Below are 21,219 nucleotides of genomic sequence, written 5' to 3'. Positions count from 1 at the left end.
TTAATTTATTTATTTAAGTAGGCTCCATGCTCAACATGGGGCTCGAACTCACAACCCTGAGATCAGGAGTCACATGTTCCAATGACCCAGCCAGTCATGTGCTCCTCTAGCATCTTTTAAAACCATGTTTCCATCTGATCATTTTATTCTACCTAAAAATTTCCCTTAACATTTATTGTAATCCAAGTCTTTATTTCACCTTAGTGTTTTGGAAAAAAGAAATGGAAAAAAGTGTTTCAGTGAATTTAGAATATATATATATATATTATATATTATATATATAATATATATATATATATATATATAGAATATAGAACATAGAATTCTGAATTGACAGTTTCCTTGAACTCTTTGAAGTTGTCATTCTTTTTCTGACTTACATCATTTCTGATAAGAATTCTCATATACAGTTTTTTTCCTCTGGCAGATGTTAAGATTTTTCTCTTTATCACTGCTTTCCAATCATTTTATTATGATGTGTCTTGGTGTGCAATTTTATTTCTGTTTATCCTGCTTATTATTCCTTGGGCATCTTAAATTAGGGTCTTTCTTCACATTTGGAAATTTTCAGCCACTATTTCTTTAAATCTTTTTCTCTCTGCCACTTTCTAAGACTTGAAAACACATATGATACTTGATACTGTTCTAGAGCTCACTGACATTCCTTTCATTTTCTTTTTAGTCTTTTTTTCTGTGTGTTTCACTTTGAACTTTTTCTATTTTTATATCCTCAAGTTCACTATTTTTTTTTCCTTTTGCAATGCCTAATTTGTTATTATCCCCATTTACTAAAAATTTTCGTTTCAGTATTTTCTTCATCTCTAGATTCTCCATCTGGTCTTGTTTATGCCTTTAATTTCTCTCCTCATTGTGCTCATATTTTCCTTTAAATACATTAACATAGTTATAATAGCTATTCTAATGTCCTCGCTGCTGATTCCATCTTCTCTGCCATTTGGGGGCTTGTTTCTGATGACTAATTTTTTTTTCTGGTTATTTTCCTGCTTCTTGGCATGTCTAGTAGTGTTTTATTGGAAGGAAAATACCATATTTCATATTGTTAGTTGTCCCCTTTACAGAAAAGCGGATAGTTCTATTGAGATTAGTTACTTCTGTTTCATTTTGATCCTTATGAGACTTGTTTTAAAACTTTTGTTAGGGTGGGTCTAGGGCAACCTTTAACACAGTCTAGATCCTCTGGGATTGGAACTGAATGCCCTAAGAGACTGACAAAGACCCTCCATGGGCTGGTAGGAACTTCCCATTCTCAAAAGATGCCTGGTGCTCTATAAGCTGTGGGAACCACTTAGCTGACATGTCCCTAGTTGTCCTTTGCCTTCTTTCATGGGGTTAAATTCCATTTGCCTTAGGTGTCAGCAGAATTAAGGGTACTCCAGTGCACAATTCTAAACTCTTTTCCTATGTAGCTCTTTCCTCTCTAGAACTCTACCCCATAAGTTCCAGACACTTTAGACTCCCTGAGTTCCAATTTCTGTCTCACCTGAGCAAGGCTACCATACTTTGAGGTTTCCCTCCATCATCTCCAGTCCAGAAGGTGCCTCCAAATAAAAAGCAATTGCAGTTGTTTTTTTCTCGTTGATCAGTCTTGCACTGTGTCCAATGTCTAAGAAGAGGGGTTGTGTATGTTTTGTACAGTTTTCAATTGTTTAAGTTAGGAGAATAAGTCCAGCCCCTCTTTCTCTACCTTGGCCAGAAGGCAATTTGGGACAGTCAAGTTTGGGAAGTTTAGAAAGTCCTATGAATGAACAGAACATAGCAGTGATTTTTCTAGGTAGCTAGTAAATCTGTAGGAATGTTTTTCCACTGACTCTCCCTCATCTCTAGAAAAGCTGCCTGTGACTATGGGTATGTGTATACAGCTATTGACTAGCCATTCTTCACTTAAAGATGTCTAAGTAGAGAGCCACACTTTAGGCTATGGAGGCCTCCAGAAAAACAACCAGGCTAAGTATTATTATGAGAATAATGCCAGAATAAAAACCTTACTCTTGTAGCCCTAATTTTCCTTAGGTAAATCTTCCAAATGTTTAGAGGCAAGATCTTTTATTTTTTTATCTGGGGTTAAAATTCTGGGCTGCCCAAAACACTGAGGATAGAAAAGAGGTGGGAGAAAAAAAGAAATAGACTGAGAAAGGCTTTCCTAAACACACTTTAAGTTAAATGTTTCTAGCTTGCTCTTTCTTTCTTTCTGGTCTATTGTATTTTTTTGAAACTCCTTATTCTCTGATGATCCCTTTACATTATACATTTTTCTAGGCTCATTATTTTAATGTTATATTTTCAGTGTCAGAGAAAGAATGCCAGCAAATAAATGTGTTCTCCCGCCAGTTTTAATTGGCATTTAATTTAAATGCCCTATTAATGTTGTAGTTATGTTATAAATAGTCCCATACTATATTTTTGGTTGGAACAAATATCCTCTTTCAAATTTTCCTACCGGTATTTTCATATTTTGTCTTCAAAATAAAATTTAAAAGTAGCTATTCAAGTTTTATTATTTTTAATTCTGTAGGGTTTTTTATTAAACTGCATTTAATCTATTGATGTAGTAGAGAGAAATAGAATGTTTACATATTGAGTCTCCCTGGAACATCATACATTGTTCAGGCCATTCTTTTATATCTGCATTTTAATCCTAAGTTTCCATAGCTTGTTTTCTATTGTAAATACAATAGCTTCACGCTTTCTAATTGTCATATTAAAAAAAAAACTATCTTTTTTGCAGATCATTATATACATCCTGTTTATTGGCCTATTTTATTATTTCTAATATTGTTCAATAATTTCTTTTTACATAATCGGTAAGTAACTATATCATCTGCAAGTAATGATATTGTATTTCTTTTTTTAATATTTATTCCCCTCAGGAATTTTTTGTCTTATTGCATTAACTGGATTTTCCAATAGTGTTAGAGTTATTGATGGCTCCAGCTTAATGTTAGTTACAATTCTGATAGATATCCTTTATAAAGTAAGAAAGGTTCTTCCTAATCCTCACCTCCTAAGAGGTTTTAAGTGGAAAGGGTATTTAATTTTGTCAAATGGCTCTTCAGCATCTATTGGGAAAACATGTATTTTTTCCATTTTAATATATTAAGTTAATTATAATAATAGATCCAATAATGTCAAGCTATCATATAGCCATAGAATAATCAATATTATTTTATGATCATTTAAAATGTGGATTCCTTTGGCTAGTACTTGATTCTGTTTTTTTTATGAGTGAAAAATATTATTTTCCTTCCCAGCTATCCTTGTTCAGTTATATTAGCCTCATAAAATAAATTGAAACTCTTTTCATATTTTTTCTATGACCAAGATAATATAAATAACAAAAGGTTGGGGCACTTCAGTGGCTCAGTCGGTTAAGTGTCCAACTCTTGACTGTAGCTCAGGTCATGATCTCAGGGTCATGAGATGGAGCCCCGAGTGGGCCTCTGCACTCAGTGCTGTGTCTGCTTGAGATTCTCTCTGTCCCTCTCCCTTTGCCCTCCTCCACTTGCACTTGTGCACTCTCTCTCTAAATAAACAAGTGAAATTTTTAAAAATGAAATCAGTGACCATCATAACTAATTTATGCCCCTTAAATCAAGTGTGTGTGTGTGTGTGTGTGTTCCTCTGTTATCATTTCAAATATCTTAGTTTTTCCACAGATTTCACTATTCCTATAACTGGTTTCTGTGTTTGCTTTTTTGTAAATTGACACAATGCATTTATGTAAACTCTTAATAAGCTCTGCCAATTGTCATACTGTTTCTTACACCCTCCAGTAAGGTATTAGATGAGCATTCCCATCTATGAATATTATATGAAGTGTGTATTGCCATTAGAGGCACATCAATAAAAATTAATTATAGCTAACAAAGGTAAAAGTGTAAATGAGCAATTATTTAGATTTTAATAAAATTTGAAAATATATATCTCACTGCAAAAGAATGAATACATTTATAAGGCTTATTCAGTAACACTTATCAATATATATGACTTTTATTCAGTTATGTGCACCTGGTGAAATTATTCCTAAAGACAAATGTATTCCCTCTGGGTCACATTACATCCTGGATATTGTCTTCAAGATGTTCAATCTACACTGTCTTTTGCATAGGAAATAAAGATTTTAAATATTCTTTTAGAAAAAAGTAAATAGTATGAGATATAAAAATAAATAAATAAAATATTAAAAATAAAATAAATTATATAAAAATAAATAAATATATATTGGAGACATTCCCCCCCAAAGTATGTATGTATGTGTATACATATGTGTGTGTGTAATAGATATATATTACAACCGTAAAAATTTTCTGTACCATCTGTAATCCTTTTAAAAGCCAGATTCAGCTGAATTGACATAAATCCCCCCCTCCGAAAAAAAAAAAAAAAAGCAGGTTGAAAAGAAGAGTACTGCAGCCTTTATATATTCTGATTTCTAGCTCTGAGAAGTCTAGAATGGCAAAAGGACAAGTACTAAGGAAGTCACCATGGATCAAAAATAACTTCCCCAATATATTACATTAATAGAGATAATAAATTTCCTTTTTTAAATACTACCACTACCACCCCCAATTGAATAAGGATTGTTAATAAAGACCTTACTGTAAATTACAGTATGTCTGTAAATCATATCTTTTAAGAACAGGTATTTTTTAAAGTGGTAGGGCAAATGAAAAAGAGATAATCTGGGAACAAGAGAATAAGACCAAGAGGGAGATGTTCCAGGAGAGGCAGCTTTGGAGAGCTACAAATGCGCATGACAGGACACCAAAGACAAACTTCATCCATCTTGTAACTTTGTATTTTTATAAGATACTCAACTAAAAGGGCATTCCCCATTTTCCCTTCCTTCAACTCATCCTGGGGCTGCCACTGGCTAATATGAAGTGTTACACAGGCCATAAATAGAAGGCATGAAACCACATAAAAGGAGACATTTACCTGACTCTCTAAAGTGTATACATTAATCTATGCAATATGAGTGGATCCATATTTCTTTTTGATGTTAAGAATGCTTTAATTCTGTGACACTTGGATAAGCTGTCATTCCAATTTTCAGATACCTCCAGGAAGAAACACAAGGTAAGAACTTAATGTGCTCTTTCTATCCCACCAACTCCAGCCTTCACCCTGGCTTTCCAAGCTTGCAATTCTTCAACATTAGGACTAAGCTTTCAAATGACAGACAGCACTTTGGGATTTTATGGAAGGTCTAAACATTATTATATTCTCCCCAGAACGCATATCTAAACAAAGATCAATAACCATATATTAAATTATTAACAAATACTGTTTATTTGCTAAGTAACAGTACTAAAACAAGGAAGAATATTAGAATTTCAGGCTTAAATATCTTTTAAATGTTTGAGATATGTTCCACATCTTATGTTTTTTGCAAACAGTTAGCACTTGATAATGAATTATTGGTAGTCACAACTTAGAAAGCTATTTGTCTTCCAGATGCTAATAGGACTGTACTGAAGCAGTCTTGTAGTTCTTCATATTTAGTGCCCTAAAATTGGAAAATAAATGCATATTTAATTTTTTAGGTGCAGGTAATATATCTGTATAATCTTATAAAAAAAGTTTTGTAATAAAAAATTAATCATCCAAAACCAAACTCTCTCACCAGATCAAAAAGTATCACTTAAAATATAAATTAAGAAGGAAAAATTGGTTTGGAGGACCAATTTTAAATACCACCCAGAGAGAATGTGTGTGTGTGAGCAGGGGGAGCAGAGGGGCAGGCAGGGGAGGGGAGGCCAAAGGGGGAGAGAGAGAGAGAATCTTAAGCAGACACCAGCCTACAAATAAATAATTAGGGTAAGGGGTGCTTGGGTGGTTCAGTCAGTTGAGCATCTGACTTGATTTTGGCTGGTCATATGATCTTGGGGTTGTGGGAAGGAGCCCTGCATCAGGCTCTGCACTTGGCGCAGTCTGCTTGGGATTCTCTCTCCGCCCTCCCTCTGCCTTTCCCCCAGTTTGCATGCTGTCTAAAATAAATAAATAAATAAATAAATAAATAAATAAATAAATAAATAAATATCTTTTAAAAACTGAATAAAACTGGGATAAAAAAAAGCTAAAACTTGCTTTGGATAATATTTACAATAATATAAAAAGTATCAATAAACTCAAAACTGCTAAACATAAGATAAACTTCTGATTATCCAAAAGAGCAATCAGTTATTCTTTTCTCTGCTACAAACATATTTATCATAGAACTTTCTCAGGTCTGTTCTATGGATAGAAAAGAACACTCAAAAAACCTGCAACTGCCCCCTCTCCCCCAGCCCCGGCAAAAAATCCCATCTATTTGAGGGTAAGTGTGGTGAAGAAAATTCTAATTTTACCCTCTGGTTCTATATTACATAGATAGAGTTGGGCAGAGTACTGAAAGATAAGAGGCTTGCCAAAGGATGGAAATCAAAGGACATGAGAGAAGGACTCCATATATTCCCATTTCCACCAACTAGTCCCTTAGAATATTATGCCTTTAGACAACAGATTACATAAATAATGATGAGCAGTCTTATTTTGGGGATAGGATAGTAAGATTTATATTATAATCACTGTTCACAAGTGATACAAATATACTGAGATATTTTAATAAAAGAAAAGAATATGAATTTGGTGTCCTTTACCTAATCTAATGTAGTTGGAAATATGTTGAAGTGGAAGTTAGAAATATGTAAATTAGCTTAATTTGTAATAATAATTTTTCAGTGAATAGATACAAAGGTAATCAAATCAATTCTTCCACTTATTCATGATCTTGGACACAAACAAAGAAGGAATGATGGATTGTCTTTTTCTAATTTACATTTTGAACTCCTGAGAACTTTTTTTCAGTATTGAGAGTGCTCAAACCTTGGGTAAAATTGAACTTTTAGGATACTTTAGTAATATACTTTTCTTTAAAGTATTATAAAGTGATACTGATAGCTTTTTTAACTAACCAAAATATTTCCTAGAAGATTTCATAAAAGATTATTTCAAACTTAAGAAGTCTTAAGTGTCATTAGAATTCCTCATAATTACTGAGAGCCTGAAGCCCACATAAAGATAATAATTTAACAAAGATCAAAAACACCCCTTGAAAAACAATGTTAGCCTGTACTGCTAACTGAACCACAAATATCTAAACAGCCTCAAACAACTCATAGTAAGATATTAAAGATTTGCTTTAAAAATCGTGAAAAGAATAGTTGATACAGATAAATTGGGCTTTTTCTTTTTTTTTTTTTTTTTTTTAAATTGGGCTTTTTCAATTAGAAATTTCAGAATATGGGAGAAAACTTCTACAAGGGAGAGCTTCTACATAAAAGGAGCTGAGATATTCAAAGACACCCAGATATGTCATGGTTTAAAGTATGTATAAATAAGAGATATTAGGGATCAAAAGTCAAAAACAATTTTTCTTAGTTTACAGGCTAAGATAACATATGACTACCTTTTGACATTCAAAGTCATTATACTTTCAATCGGTCTGCTCTTTGGTCCACCTGGTGGGTGGAAAATCTTGGCATCTTTGCTGGAAATCTGGGTTGCCAATTTAACCACATAAGGGTCCGCAGAATGTGAAGGGTAAGGGTCAAACGTTCCCGCTTTCATTCCACCAGCCTACAAATAAAAATGAGACAATCTAATGCAGTTTTGTAAACTGCTTCTAACAAAATTAGATTTTGAGGAAATTCAAATATATTCGTGTATTGTCTACAGAGTTGGTTTTACATTTAAAGAAAGCTGTCTATACAGACATACCTCGGAGATACTGCGGGTTCAGTTCAAGACAACTGCGATGATGTGAATATCACAAAAAGTAGGTTAAATGATTTTTTTGGTTTCCCAGTACCTTTAAAGTTATATTTACACTAGGCTACAGTCTATTAACTGTGTATAGCATTGTGTCAAAAAGAACAATGCACATACCTTAATTTAAAAATGCTTTACTGCTAAAAGCAAAAATACTAAATGTCATTTGAGCTTTCGGTGAATCATTCTTTTTTGCCGATGGAAGTTCTTGCCTTGATGCTAATGGTTGCTTACTGACCAGGTGGTGACTGCTGAAGGTTAGTGTGACTGTGGGAATTTCTTAAAATAAGACAGTCAAGTTTGCCATATTGACTGACTCTTCCTCTCATGAATGATTTCCCTGTAACATGCAATCTGTTTGACAATGTCTTACCCACAGCAGAGAACTTCTTTCAAATTGGAGTCGCTCCTCTCAAACCCTCCTGCTGCTTTATCAACTAAGTTTATGTCATATTCTAGATCCTTTGTTGTCATTTCAACAATCTTCACAGCATCTTCATCAGGAGTAGATGCCATCTTAAGAAACCACTTTCTTTGTTCAGACATAAGAAGCAACCCCTCATCCATTAAGCTTTGATTATGAGATGGTAGCAGTTCAGTCCCATCTCTGGACTCCTCTTCTGATTCCAGTTTTCTTGCTGTTTCTACCACATCTGCAGTTCCTTCCTCCCCTGAAGTCTGAATCCCTCAAAGTCATCCATGAGGGTTGGAATCAACTTCTGGACTATTAATGTTGATATTTTGACCTCTTCCCATGAATTATCGATATTCTTAATAGCATCTAGAATGGTGAATCCTTTCCAGAAGACTTTCAAGTGACTTTGCCCAGATCCATCAGAGGAGTCACTATCTACGACAGCTATAGCCTTATGATATGTATTTCTTAAATCATAAGACTTGAAAGTTGAATTTATTCCATGATCCATGGGCTGCTGAATAGATGTGTTAACAAGCATGAAAACAACATTAATCTCATCGTATATCGCCATCACTCTTGGGTGACCAGACGTACTGTTAATAACCAGTAATAGTTTGAATCTTTTTTTTTTCTTTTTTGAGCAGTAGGTCTCAACTGTAGCCTTAAAATAGTCAGTAAACCCTGTCATAAACAAATGTGCTGTCATCCAGGCTTTGTTGTTCCCTTTACAGAACACAGACAGAGTCGATTCATCATAATTCTTAAGGGCCCTACAATTTTGGTTATGGTAAGTGGGCACTGGATTCAACTTAAAGCCACCAGCTGCGTTAGCCCCTAACAAGAGAGCCAGCCTGTCCTTTGTAGCTTTGACGCCAGGCAGTGAACTCTCCTCTCCAGCTCTTGAAGTCATAGATGGTATCTTCTTCCAATAAAAGGCTGTTTCATCTACCTTAAAAATCTGTTGCTGAGTGTAGCCACCATCATGAATTCTCTTAGCCAGGTCTTCTTAGCTGTAACTTGCTGAAGCTGTATCAGCACTTGTTGCTTCACCTTACACTTCTAATAAGTTATGGAGATGCTTCCTTCCTTAAACCTCCTGGACCAACTTCAGCTAGCTTCAACTTTTCCTCTGCAGCTTCTTTACTTCTCTCAGCCTTCAAAGAAGAGAGGTGGGGCCTTGCTTTGACATAAGGAAGTGTTGAGGCAGCCTTGATCTTCTAACCACTAAAACTTTCTCCATCAGCAAGAAGCTGGTTTTGCTTCCTTATCATTTATGTGTCCTGGAGTAGCACATTTTTTTGAAAAGATGTTATTTATTTATTTGACAGAGAGAGATCACAAGTAGGCAGAGAGGCAGGCAGAGAGAGAGGAAGGGAAGCAGGCTCCCTGCTGAGCAGAGAGCTCGATGCGGGATTCGATCCCAGGACCCTGAGATCATGACCTGAGCCGAAGGCAGAGGCTTTAACCCACTGAGCCACCCAGGCACCCTGGAGTAGCACTTTTAATTTCCTTCAAGAACTGTTCCTTTACATTCACAACTTGAGTAACTGTTTGGCACAACATTCCTAGCCTTTCAGCCTATCTCTGCTTTTAATATGTCTTAATCATTTCTAGCATGTGATTTAAAGTGAGACATGCAGGGCACCTGGGTGGTTCTGTCCATTAAGCTTCCGACTCTTGATTTTGGCTCAGGCCATGATCTCAGGTTCGTGAGATTGAGCCCCTCATAGGGCTCTGCACTCAGCAGAAAGTCTGCTTGAGATTTCTCCCTCCCTCTCCTCTGTCCCTTCTCTCTCCAACTCTGTCTCTTTCTCCCTCTCCAAAAAAAAAAATAATAAAGTGACACATGCAACTCCTCCTTTCACATGAACACTATTGCAGGGTTATTAATTGGCCGAATCTCAATATTGCTGGTTCTCGGGGAAGGGGGAATCCCAAGGGAGAATGGCCAGTCCATGGAGCAGTCAGAACACACAACATTGATCAGTTAAGTTCACCATCTTACATAGGTGGTATTCCCGTTACCCCACCCCAAACAATGACAATAATAACAGCAAAGATCACATTGATCACAGATTACCATAACAAATATACTAATAGTAAAGAAGTTCAAAATATTGCAAGAAGTATTAAAATGTGACACAGAGACACAAAGTAAGCAAATACTGTTGGGAAAATGGTGTCAAGAGACTTGCTCAAAACAGGATTACCACAAACCTGCAATTTGTTAAAAAAAAAAAAAAAAAACACAGTATCTGTGAAGCACAGTAAAGCAAAGCCCAAAAAAACTAAGTTTGCCTGTACTGTTCAAATACCAGCAGTCTCCCTGCCACCAATTTTATGGGGCAAGACACTGTAATTTCCAAGAGTTCTCCATTAAAATGCAAATGTTTACAAAAAGGTAATATTCCAAACTCCTGTCAAGTATTAATATTTTAGTAAGAGTTTACCAGATCAGGCTATCATCTAGTTAAGGAGTGAACCTATAACTGAGGGAATAAGACTTAGGTCAAATATATTTTGATACAGAAAGGAGCTGGGGGTTCAGAACCAGAGGATGCTCAGAGAAGAGGCCAAAGGTAAGATCTGTCCAATTGGGAGGCTGACATAACATTAGTTTACTAAATATTAGTCAATGATGAAAAAGATACAAAAAATAAAAACTTTAAAAAATAAGGAATAGTACATAGAAACAGAAAGGGAGAGGAAAATGTGATCTCTTTTATACTTTTTTTATAGTCTACTGAGAGAAGTCAATCAAAATTATTTTTTGACCTGTGCATAAAAGAAATAATTTCCTTGACTTTTTAAGCTGATTTGCCACAATTTTAATCTTTTTATTATATATAGCTACTAAGAAAACTCTACAGAATCATAATAACCCATTTAAGTAGGCATTCTTTATCTTACAGTATCTGAGCCAAATATACATGAAAATTAAGTTAAAAGATAAAATTGTAATATTTCAAGTTTTCCACTTGAGGACACATAGATTGTTTTGAATCTATGTTAACATCTACTCATAACAAAATAGATCAAAGCATACAAAAAAAAAGGACAGACCAGTTACACTTAAAGTTATTGATGCAAAAATACTTAAAATATTAACAAATAAAATAAACTAGTACACTTCAAGATTAATACAACATGGCTAAGTGGAATTCATCCCAAGAAATCTGTTATTATTATTCACCTTATAACAAGTCAAAGAGAGAAAAAATAGTCTAAGTAGATTACACCAAAACATTCAATATAATTCTAATTATATTCCTGATTTATCCCTATTTTTGGCATCTACAAATATGAAACACTAGAAAAAATTCAAGTAATTCAGTAAATTCAAGAGTAAGGCAAAGGATGGCCACCACTGCTAACCTAAACTATTGGACAAGAACATGACTTAAGAGCTATAAATATTGGAAAGGAGGGAGCAAAATTATTTGTAGATAATGTAATCATATATCTGAAAATCTAAAGAGAATCAAGTAATACCCACTAGAACATAAGAAAACTTAATGAAATAGCCAATTATCAAATGTTTTTATAAAGATAAATTACATAAGGGAATATATGATGGGAAAAAAAACCTGTTGACTAGAGCCTTAAAATACAATAAAATACAGGGTATATAAACCTGTGTGAAGTAAAATATAGAATTCTACAAGGTAACTAAAGGTTTTTATAAGTAGTTTATTTCTAGATGAGAAGATTCAAATCATAAATATGCTAATACATCCAAAAATCTGAAGATTTAACTTTTGAGCAAAATACCAAACATCTTCTTTCTCCCCAAAGCTTTAGAAAATAACCTCAAAGTTCTAGAGAGTAAATGTGGGAGAAGAGCCAATGTAATTTTTTTAAAGAGTAGCAAGAAGAAACTAGACCATCCCAAATCAAAATGTAATAGTAATTAAAAGTAGCTTGGTATAGGTAGAAATAAACATCAAACAAGATGGAAATTAAAGGGAAAAATGGGAATTTTGACTTGACAAGGGTGCCATTTCAAAGCAGTGGTATTAAAAATTATTCTATCAATGATATTAGGAACTATTGTCTTTTTAAAAAACCAATTTTCTTGAAGTCTAATTCACGTACAGTAAACTACCCATTTAAAGTTACAATTCTATGACTTTTGAGAGTTGTATATACCCTTGAAACCATGACTGCAATCAAGATACAGAGCACATCCTCCCCAAAGATTCCCCCTGCCTTAAAAACTGGATTTTGAGGGGCGCCTGCGTGGCTCAGTAAGTTAAGTGGTTAAGCGTCTGCCTTCAGCTCAGGTCATGATCCCAAGGTCCTGAAATCAAGCCCAGCTCCCTGCTCAGCAAGAAGTCTGCTTTCCCTGTCCCTCTGGCCCTCCCTCCACTTGTACACACTCTTTCCCTCTCAAATAAATGAATAAAATCTCTGAGGGGAAAAAAGAAACCCTGGATTCTGAGAAAGACGAAACCTGAATCCTTACCTTGCTCATGTCAAAACATATTTCAAATGAAGATTTAAATGCAAAAGTGTAACACTAATAGAAGGAATAAAAAATGTATATTTCTATAATATTGGTGGTAAGGAAAGTGATTCTGAGAATGACATAAAACTCAGCACAAAGAATTGATAAATTTGACCACATCAAATTACCAAGTTTCTGAATAGCACAAAATACCATAAATGAAGTCAAAGATTCAAGACTAAAAAAAATTATTTTCAACACAAATGACAAAATATCATTAACACATTAAAAGATCTTATAAATCAATACGAAAAAGACAAATACCCCAGTAGAAAATCTTCAGGGAAAATGAACAGGCAATGTACAGAATACTAAGGTTTGTAAACTATAAGAAGCATTTTTATTTTTATTCACACTTGTAAACCTCAGCAGAGTAGGAAAGAATTCATTTTAATCACCATTTCACAAACTAAAAGGTGGTCTGGATTTTCGTGGTTTTGTAAATAACTATGCCTAAGATCTAGAGAGGCACTGAGAAAATTCATTGTAAACTAAAATACACCTAAAGTCATAAGTAATTATTTCAAGAACTCCATTATTCCCTATACTAGCCAGGCTTTGTGACTTTTCATAATTTTGTTAAAATAAATTTCACAATTCTTACTGTGCATAATAACAATGTGAATAATAGACAGAAGTTTGTTATTTACATGGCTAATAAAATGATTTGACAGAAAGAAGCAACAGTTCTTTATAATGTGTAATAATTTCTAATTAAAAATTTTTTAACTTACCTTTTTACCTGGAGAAGAGGGCTTAAAGGGCTGTGAAAGTAATTCTTTCTTCTCTGTTTTTTTAATGGGTGGTAAAGTTTTCTCAAACGAATAAGGATTGGTATCAAAATATTCCCTTGGGTAAAGGTTTAACTTGAAAGGTGTTCCTTTAACTAAACGGTGGTGTTCTTCATTCTCCTTCTGTAAATCAGAGTTTGAAATTATGTAACAAATGATTCAAATTAGAAGTAACAGTTAAATTTTTCTTTTATATTTTAAAACAAGCATGTAGATTTTTAAAATATATACTGCTAGGTTCACTTTAAAACATTGATTTGTTATGTTTTGTTTCTATGATACTAAAGATACCACCTCTTCCACACCACAGTGGTAAGGATAACCATTCAATTTATTCTTTTGGGCAGTGTTTCTCAAATTTTAGTTTTCATAGGAAATTCTTGATAATTTATTTAAAATACAAATTACAAGCTCTTCTCTCAGAGATTTCTGATCCTCTTGGTCTGCTAGATGATCCTCAAATCTGTAGTTTTGTCAATCACCCCAGGTGATGCTGATGCAGGTACCATAAAGCAATGCTTTAAAGATCACCTTTTGCTAGAATATTGTGTTTGTTTTACCAACCCCTGCCCTACAGTATTCAGTTGAGTACAAATCAGCACATATATGTGAATAAATAGGGGGTGCCTGGGTGGCTGAGTGGGTTAAGCCTCTGCCTTCGGCTCAGGTCATGATCTCAGGGTCCTGGGATCGAGTCCCACATCGGGCTCTCTGCTCAGTGGGCAGTCTGCTTCCTCCTCTCTCTCTCTCTCTGCCTGCCTCTCTGCCTACTTGTGATCTCTGTCTGTCAAATACATAAATAAAATCTTTAAAAAAATTATATATGCGTAAACTACTCAAAGGCAAAAAAAAGAACTACCTTAAAAGACTAGAGGTAACAGTGCCTGGCTCTTACCACAGGGCTGGCAACAGTTCTGGTTCCATCAGCTATACTGGAAAACATGGCTGCCAGGGCCCAGGGTAGAGCACGCAGAAAGGGGTGACCTCAGTAGCAGGGATAATTAGCCCTAGATTGAGCATTGCTCCTATCCCACCTAACAAATCTTAAAAGTGAGACCTGAAAAAAATCCAACGGTTTCCAAGTCATTTCACTGCATCCCAGAACAAAGCCCAAGAATTTTTATAATATAAGAAAATATACAGCACTCAACAAAGTAAATGTCACAGTGCCTGACATCCAATCAAAAATCACTAATAATACAAAGTAGAAAAATATGACCTCAAAGAAGAAAAACCAGTAATTCAAAATTAACCAAGAACTGACATAGATGTTAGAATTAACAGAAAAGGAAATTGAAACAATAATCAAACTGTATACTAATTATAGAGACATATAAGATATATTTAAAAAAAAAAAACCAATGAAGTAGAACTTCTGGAGAGCAAAAACACAATGTGTGAGATTAGAAATACACACATGAAAGCATACCGGATCTTGAAGAAGAATAGATTAGTGACCTTAAGGACATAGAAAAAGAAACAATTCAAAATGAAATACAGAAAAGGAAAAAGAGAAGTAAAACAAACAAAAAAAAGCAAACAGAGCACTGATAATCTGTGGGACAATTTCAAGAGATCTAATGCATATGTAATAGGGGTCCCTGAGAGAGAAGAGAAAGATAAAAGAACAGAAAAAATAACTGAAGAAATAATAGCTAAAAATATTCCAACTTTGATGAAAACTATAAACCCACAAATCCAAGAAGTTCAATAAACTCCAAGAACAAAAAGCAAGATGAAAACACTACCAAAGCACATCATAATCAAATTACTCAAATGAGTAACATACAAATCTTAAAAGTAGCCAAAGAAGAGAGGACAGTAAGTACATACAGAAGAAGAACAAAAATCAGCATGACAGCAGATTTCTTGTCAGAAACAAGCAAGAGTGCAACAGGGTAATCTCTTTAAAATTCTAAAAAAATATATAAAATTTCTAACTTATAAATAATAAGTTCTGAAAATAAGAACAGAACTTTACTATTAGGAGAGAAAAGTATTTTATGCACATAAAGTTTAGGATAAAAGACTAATTACTGGGGCTCCCGAGGGGCTCAATCAGTTAGGTGACTGCCTTGGGCTCAGGTCATGATCCCAGGGACCTGGGATCGAGCCCGGAGTTGGGCTCCCTGCTCAGTGCGGGAGTCTGCTTATCCCTTCCCCCTCCCCGAGTCCATGCTATCTCTCTCTCAAATACATAAATAAAATCTTAAAAAAAAAGACTATTGAGTCACTGATAAAACTGCCTTGTGTATATTTATAAGTGTTATTACTATTCCTACAGATGAAAAGTAGCTTATACATAATTTTGTGATAATCCATACATAGCAACAAAAATGCTTGTTAAATGACTAAGGTTTCTGCCCAATTTAATAGAAAACTTTTCCTGGGTTTGGACACAACCCTTTGCAAAAATGGCCACTATCCTTCTATCTCGTGGCCCTACTGCTGCTTAAAGTCACCACGGAAAAATTATTGAAGACTGCATGCCTAAAACAACAACAAAAAAACTAATAAAATGTTGCCATTTAAGTTCTATTGTTTAATGTCCAAAAGAATTTGACTTTTCATTAATGACAGTTTCCTCTAAGTTATATTGAAATTGTTAAATTATGTTGATACTGCTCCAAAATTTATAAGGTTTCCCCTACTCATTCCCATGTAGGCTTTGTCTATATAAGTGACTATGTTTCATTCAAAGTCAAATATTATATAAAATGAGTGTAGAGGCATATACCAATACATTTAGCTTTTATTTCTATCATTAAATAGAGTACTTTCCTCCCATCCTATCACTCTCTCTTTTCTGTAGGTATTCATCCATTCTCTACCTTTGACCTTCTCCTTTCTCCCTATCACTCCTGCATTCATTGCTCGTAATGGCTCGACTAGGCCACAGGTACTGCCACTACTGCATTAGCCACAAGATACTAGGGTGTGGTGGGAATATGGCTAAGGGTTGGGACATGGCTCTTTTACTCAAAATAGGACATAGCTGATCAGGCCAAGTTAACTGAAGTCTCATAGCTAGTTGAGAGAGATATAAGGTAGATGTGGTAAACTATACGAGGAGATAAAAAAGCTCATGCTGGGAAGAGTGAGAAGATATATAGCAAGACATGGATATCCAATATCAAAAAGGTAAAATTATCACAAATCATAAGTATCAGTCTACCATTGCCCTAGTAAAACAAACACCGATAAAATAAAACAATGCATAATTAGATCACAAATGAGTTCTCTAGGTCAACTAAGAAAGATTGAAGAAAGTTAAAAATAGATTATTTTACCTTATAATTTAGTTTTGGTGCATCGTAGAAATCAGCAGAGTGTGAAAACTGCTTACCAATGGTAATATTTGCATAGCTACGGAAGGAAATTAAGTAATGGTGATTTTAGGATTCAGAAATTTCAATTTAAGTTCAAAACAAATTATATGAAAGTATGAAAAACATTTTACCCATATCCAGTTCCTTTCTTTCCTGGGTTTGTGTATAAATTCTTTCCAGGTGCCTCATATTTTTCTCTGGGTTTTGACTGTGCACTGAAGAATGGCACGGGACCACCTAATGTGCCATAGTAGCTTCCTAAACCACATCTTAAATACAGTTTTTTAAAAAGAAGGCAAATTAATACAGCAAATTTTGTGTTATACATATTTGATCACAATTTATTTTAAAAATGACTGAAAAAGGAACAAAATATATGCAATGGAACTGACTTGCCTAACTTTGGAAAGAAAAAAGCAACCAACGTTTTTAGTTTTTAATTTCCCCCATTTTCCAAAGTCACAAATTTTCAGGTGAGATAACGTTTTTATTTTTTATGCTTATTTTAAATGTTCCATATAAACAAAATTTCATAATCTCTAGGAAGTAAAAATAGTTTCCATTAATTCGTAAGATTACAGCTTTACTAACCTCAAAAAAATAGAACAATTAAGCACAAAATTGGCCTTCAACCAATCCTCACCACAAATTCTACAGACATTACAGAATGTGCATTAATGTCATATCATAAAGCTTAGCTATATAATGATACACCAGACTACATGATTTTCTTTGTTTATTGGTTTAAAGGTAAGAAAAAAATGGACCTTCACATTGACAACTGTCACAACTAAAATACTGTTAAACTCCATGCATGTATCTTCACCATGATTTTTAAATAACGTCTTCATAAATTATCTTCTTTATCAAAAAAAGGCTTCTCTTAATTTTATCATTTTTATGTATACATTTTAAAGGTTTTTACAAAGCAAAAAAAAAAAAAAAAAAAAAAGAGTAAAGGGCACAGATGACCCAAGGTAGTTTTTTCAAGATTTTGAAACAAATGTATTTGCATTATTTAGCCGGCTTTTATTACATGAACTAATAGAGAGCAATGACATAATCAAAAATCTAATGAGATGAGGATCTCCTTAATCAGAACTACCTGTCAACCTGTATCACCCAATATAACTTATAACTGTCTCCACCTCCAAGACAAGTTTAAAAGTTTAAAAAATGAATCATACTTCTTTTTTTTTTTTAAAGATTTTATTTATTTATTTGACAGAGAGATCACAAGTAGGCAGAGAGAGAGGAGGAAGCAGGCTCCCCGAGAGAGCAGAGAGCCCGATGCGGGGCTCGATCCCAGGACTCTGAGATCATGACCTGAGCCGAAGGCAGCGGCTTAACCCACTGAGCCACCCAGGCGCCCCTGAATCATACTTCTTAAGTCCTCCAGAATAATACACAATTTGAGCTAGAGTAAAGAAAGGGACAGGAGACATATTTATGACTTTTCCCCAAACACTTACGGCTTTTTATCTCCACTACTAGGGAGGAAGGCTTTGCCTAGATTTTTTTTGGCTTCTTCCATCATATGCCGTCTCCTCACTTGGTTCAGACTTACATAGCCTTCACCTTCAAATATCCTTACAAAATGGGGATCAAAATAACCAGCCTGGAGATTTGACATTTCTTTGGATCCCCCAGGTAGCATCTGTTTATTTTTGCTTGCAGCCTCATTAAAAGGTCCTTTAAAAATAAATTAGGAATATCATAATTTTGAGCTCACTAATAATTAAAGAACATGAAAAATAACTGAGAAAAGTTTCGAACTGTGGGATTGGGCCCAGTGAGTTTTGAGCTCTAAATGCGGTCTCGACAAGTTCACTGAAAGCCCGTGTTAGAGTACATTCACAGTAAGACCTAAGAGGTTTCCATTAAATCATTTTATTAATTAGGTCCTGGTTATAGACTCTGAATTTTAGAGCTGAAAAAGACCCTGAAAGTCATTTAATCCAATGTTTCCCCATCCATAAATTAGAAAACACTGTGTGAGATTATCAGTAAGTACTTGTTGGGGGCGGGGTGCGGGGGGTTTAGGTTGAATGGAAAGGTGTTCCATACTCAAACTGAGACAATTCCCCTCCTGGATACATACTCAACATACATGAGGTTTATACTCACTAAAAGACGTGAACAAGAATTTTCATAGCTGTTTCATTCATAATATTAAAAAACAACTACTCAAATGTGCATCAACAGGAGAGCAAATAAATAAATGTGATATATTTATACAACAAAATAGTAGTAGCCCAGCAATATTTTTAAAAGGCTGTTTTTATAACAGCCCTTTTTTAAAAAGCCTTATTTATTTACATTTAGAGCTTCTTTTAAAATTTAGATCTAGGAGCCCTCAATTTGGGAAGTCCTTCCGTAATGTGAAAATTGTTTTGAAGTGCAAACAATCCTTGAATCAGCAAGTTATTTAAATATGAGTTTGTATCACTGGTTTTTTAATTGAAATTTTTGAAAAGGTAATATATTCACATGGTTCTAAATCCAATAACATGTTTTTACAATAAATTTTCCTGCCACACTCGTACATCCAGTTCCTCCCCCACAGGAAATCATGGTATTTTGTTTTCCAGAGAATGTTTAAACATGTCCCAATGAATATTTTCATTTACTTTTCCATCTTTGATGCTTAGTATAATATATAATAAACAAGTCTGCACCTTGATTTTTTTATTTAACAATATATCTTGGAGATGTTTCATGTCAGTGTATTCTTTTTGTGACAAAAGAGTCACTGAATAACCAAAAATTTAACTAAGTCATTTAACATGTTTATTTACTTTAGCTCTTTATTATTTATGACTTTTCTAAAAATCCCTTAGCTATTCACTTAGTATTTTACTTTTCAGGAAAGTAAGTCCTGTATGGCCTTTTGGCATCAAATGTAAATGTTGCTTGCATAAGAGAGTGTCCCATCTGAGAAACCATAAGCTAAAAACAAATTATTCTGCACCTTCAGAAAGAAGTAAAATTACCTAGGACAGAGAATATACCAAGGAAGGGTATCCCAGTGAAAGGAGCTTCCTGATCTTATAAAATTAAGTTCTCTCTTAACTCTTGAAATTTTACAATTTTGGGGCGCCTGGGTGGCTCAGTGGGTTAAGCCTCTGCCTTCAGCTCAGGTCATGATCTCAGGGTCCTGGGATTGAGCCCCACATCGGGCTCTCTGCTCAGCAGGGAGCCTGCTTCCCCATCTCTCTCTGCCTGCCTCTCTGCCTACTTGTGATCTCTCTCTATCAAATAAATAAATAAAAATCTTTAAAAAAAAAACAATAAAAATTTTAAAAAAAAGAAATTTTACAATTTTTTTCAACTTTAAACTTAATGCTCTAAAATACAGAACATTTAAAAATACCATTTAAGAATATTAAACCCCAAATTTCATATAGTAAATACCCACTGTTAGGCTGTAAAGAAAACCAGATATACTTACGATTAAATGATGACACATATTTATCACCAACAGTAACATATTCCATCTCACTGAAGAGGCCAATCCTCTCCATATCTGTTTTCCCTCCTTCCACAGGCATGGTTCCTTCTTGTGGTGGTATTCTCTATATTGACAACTTCAGAGGGTTCACTATGGTTATTTCTTTTATAGCAAAATCCTACTTTATGTTGAAAAATACAGGAAAAAAAGTTCAGGAGAAAGGCAATTATTAAATTTCAGTCCAAATTACTTGCAGTCTGGGAATTAGCATGCACTGTAAAACAATGGTCCTAAACTATGTGGGGAAAGAATCTACTTTGTGGGACTAAAGGGGAATAATAGCATTCAAAATTATGACCATGAACCCTCCCCTGGATTCTCTGGGTGATGTATCCACAAATAGGAAAAAATATGTATGACAGCATCTGTCATATTGCCATTCATCTGTTGTAAATGATAAAACTGTTACTGTATGGTATAGTACAAATATTGTGTAGAAAACATCTTTCTTTTGAGAAGTTCAAAGTATATTTAAAAATCAATTACATAAGCGGAGAGGACGCTTTCAGTTTAGAGCAAATGATTTAAACATACTGCGTTGTCTCTCATGTTGGAAATTACAACAGTTTTTCAGAATCCACAACACATACAGTCATTATGTGTTATCCTATAGTTCTTTTCTCAACTTCAAAAGAATACAAGAAATGTGTCACTGGCAAAATTAGTTCACAAAGGGGATGGATGGGAAAGGACAATTGTCTAGGCAAGATAAAAATTAAGAACAACAAAACAAATGATAATCCACAATGAATTAAGAGTATTTGTTAAAGGGCAAACTGCAATTGTGAATTTCCTTCTAAAATACCACATTAAACATTCAAGTATTTATTTAG

The 21,219-nt window shown here is 34.4% G+C and overlaps 1 protein-coding gene across 1 annotated transcript; it reads right to left on the bottom strand.

Annotated features, from left to right (window-relative positions):
- Window positions 1-5,291: 5,291 nt before the first annotated feature.
- Window positions 5,292-20,761, bottom strand: LOC111144625 (chromosome unknown C4orf47 homolog). Its single transcript, XM_022499017.1, has 7 exons — window positions 20,327-20,761; window positions 18,348-18,567; window positions 17,007-17,144; window positions 16,837-16,912; window positions 13,490-13,669; window positions 7,469-7,638; window positions 5,292-5,527 (listed from the first exon to the last, which is right to left on the bottom strand). Exons 1-7 carry the CDS (start codon window positions 20,424-20,426, stop codon window positions 5,479-5,481), a joined length of 933 nt encoding a protein of 310 aa, XP_022354725.1. The 5' UTR covers window positions 20,427-20,761; the 3' UTR covers window positions 5,292-5,478.
- Between the last annotated feature and the right edge of the window lie 458 nt (window positions 20,762-21,219).

This window comes from Enhydra lutris, unplaced genomic scaffold, assembly GCF_002288905.1.
Source record: "Enhydra lutris kenyoni isolate GAN:26980312 unplaced genomic scaffold, ASM228890v2 scaffoldscaffold11, whole genome shotgun sequence".
In the NCBI taxonomy this organism is placed as follows: domain Eukaryota; kingdom Metazoa; phylum Chordata; class Mammalia; order Carnivora; family Mustelidae; genus Enhydra; species Enhydra lutris.
Note: the sequence above shows the minus strand (reverse complement) of the source record. Positions and strands in the feature narration are given on the sequence as shown.

Excerpts from the sequence above, each read along its gene's own strand:
- LOC111144625 (XM_022499017.1), bottom strand. The coding sequence starts at position 20,426 with ATGCCTGTGGAAGGAGGGAAAACAGATATGGAGAGGATTGGCCTCTTC. Across the intron at positions 17,145-18,347 it reads AGTAGTGGAGATAAAAAGCC|ATGTGGTTTAGGAAGCTACT; the intron begins GTAAGTGTTTGG and ends ACTGTATTTAAG. Across the intron at positions 5,528-7,468 it reads ATGACTTTGAATGTCAAAAG|GGCACTAAATATGAAGAACT; the intron begins GTAGTCATATGT and ends TTCCAATTTTAG.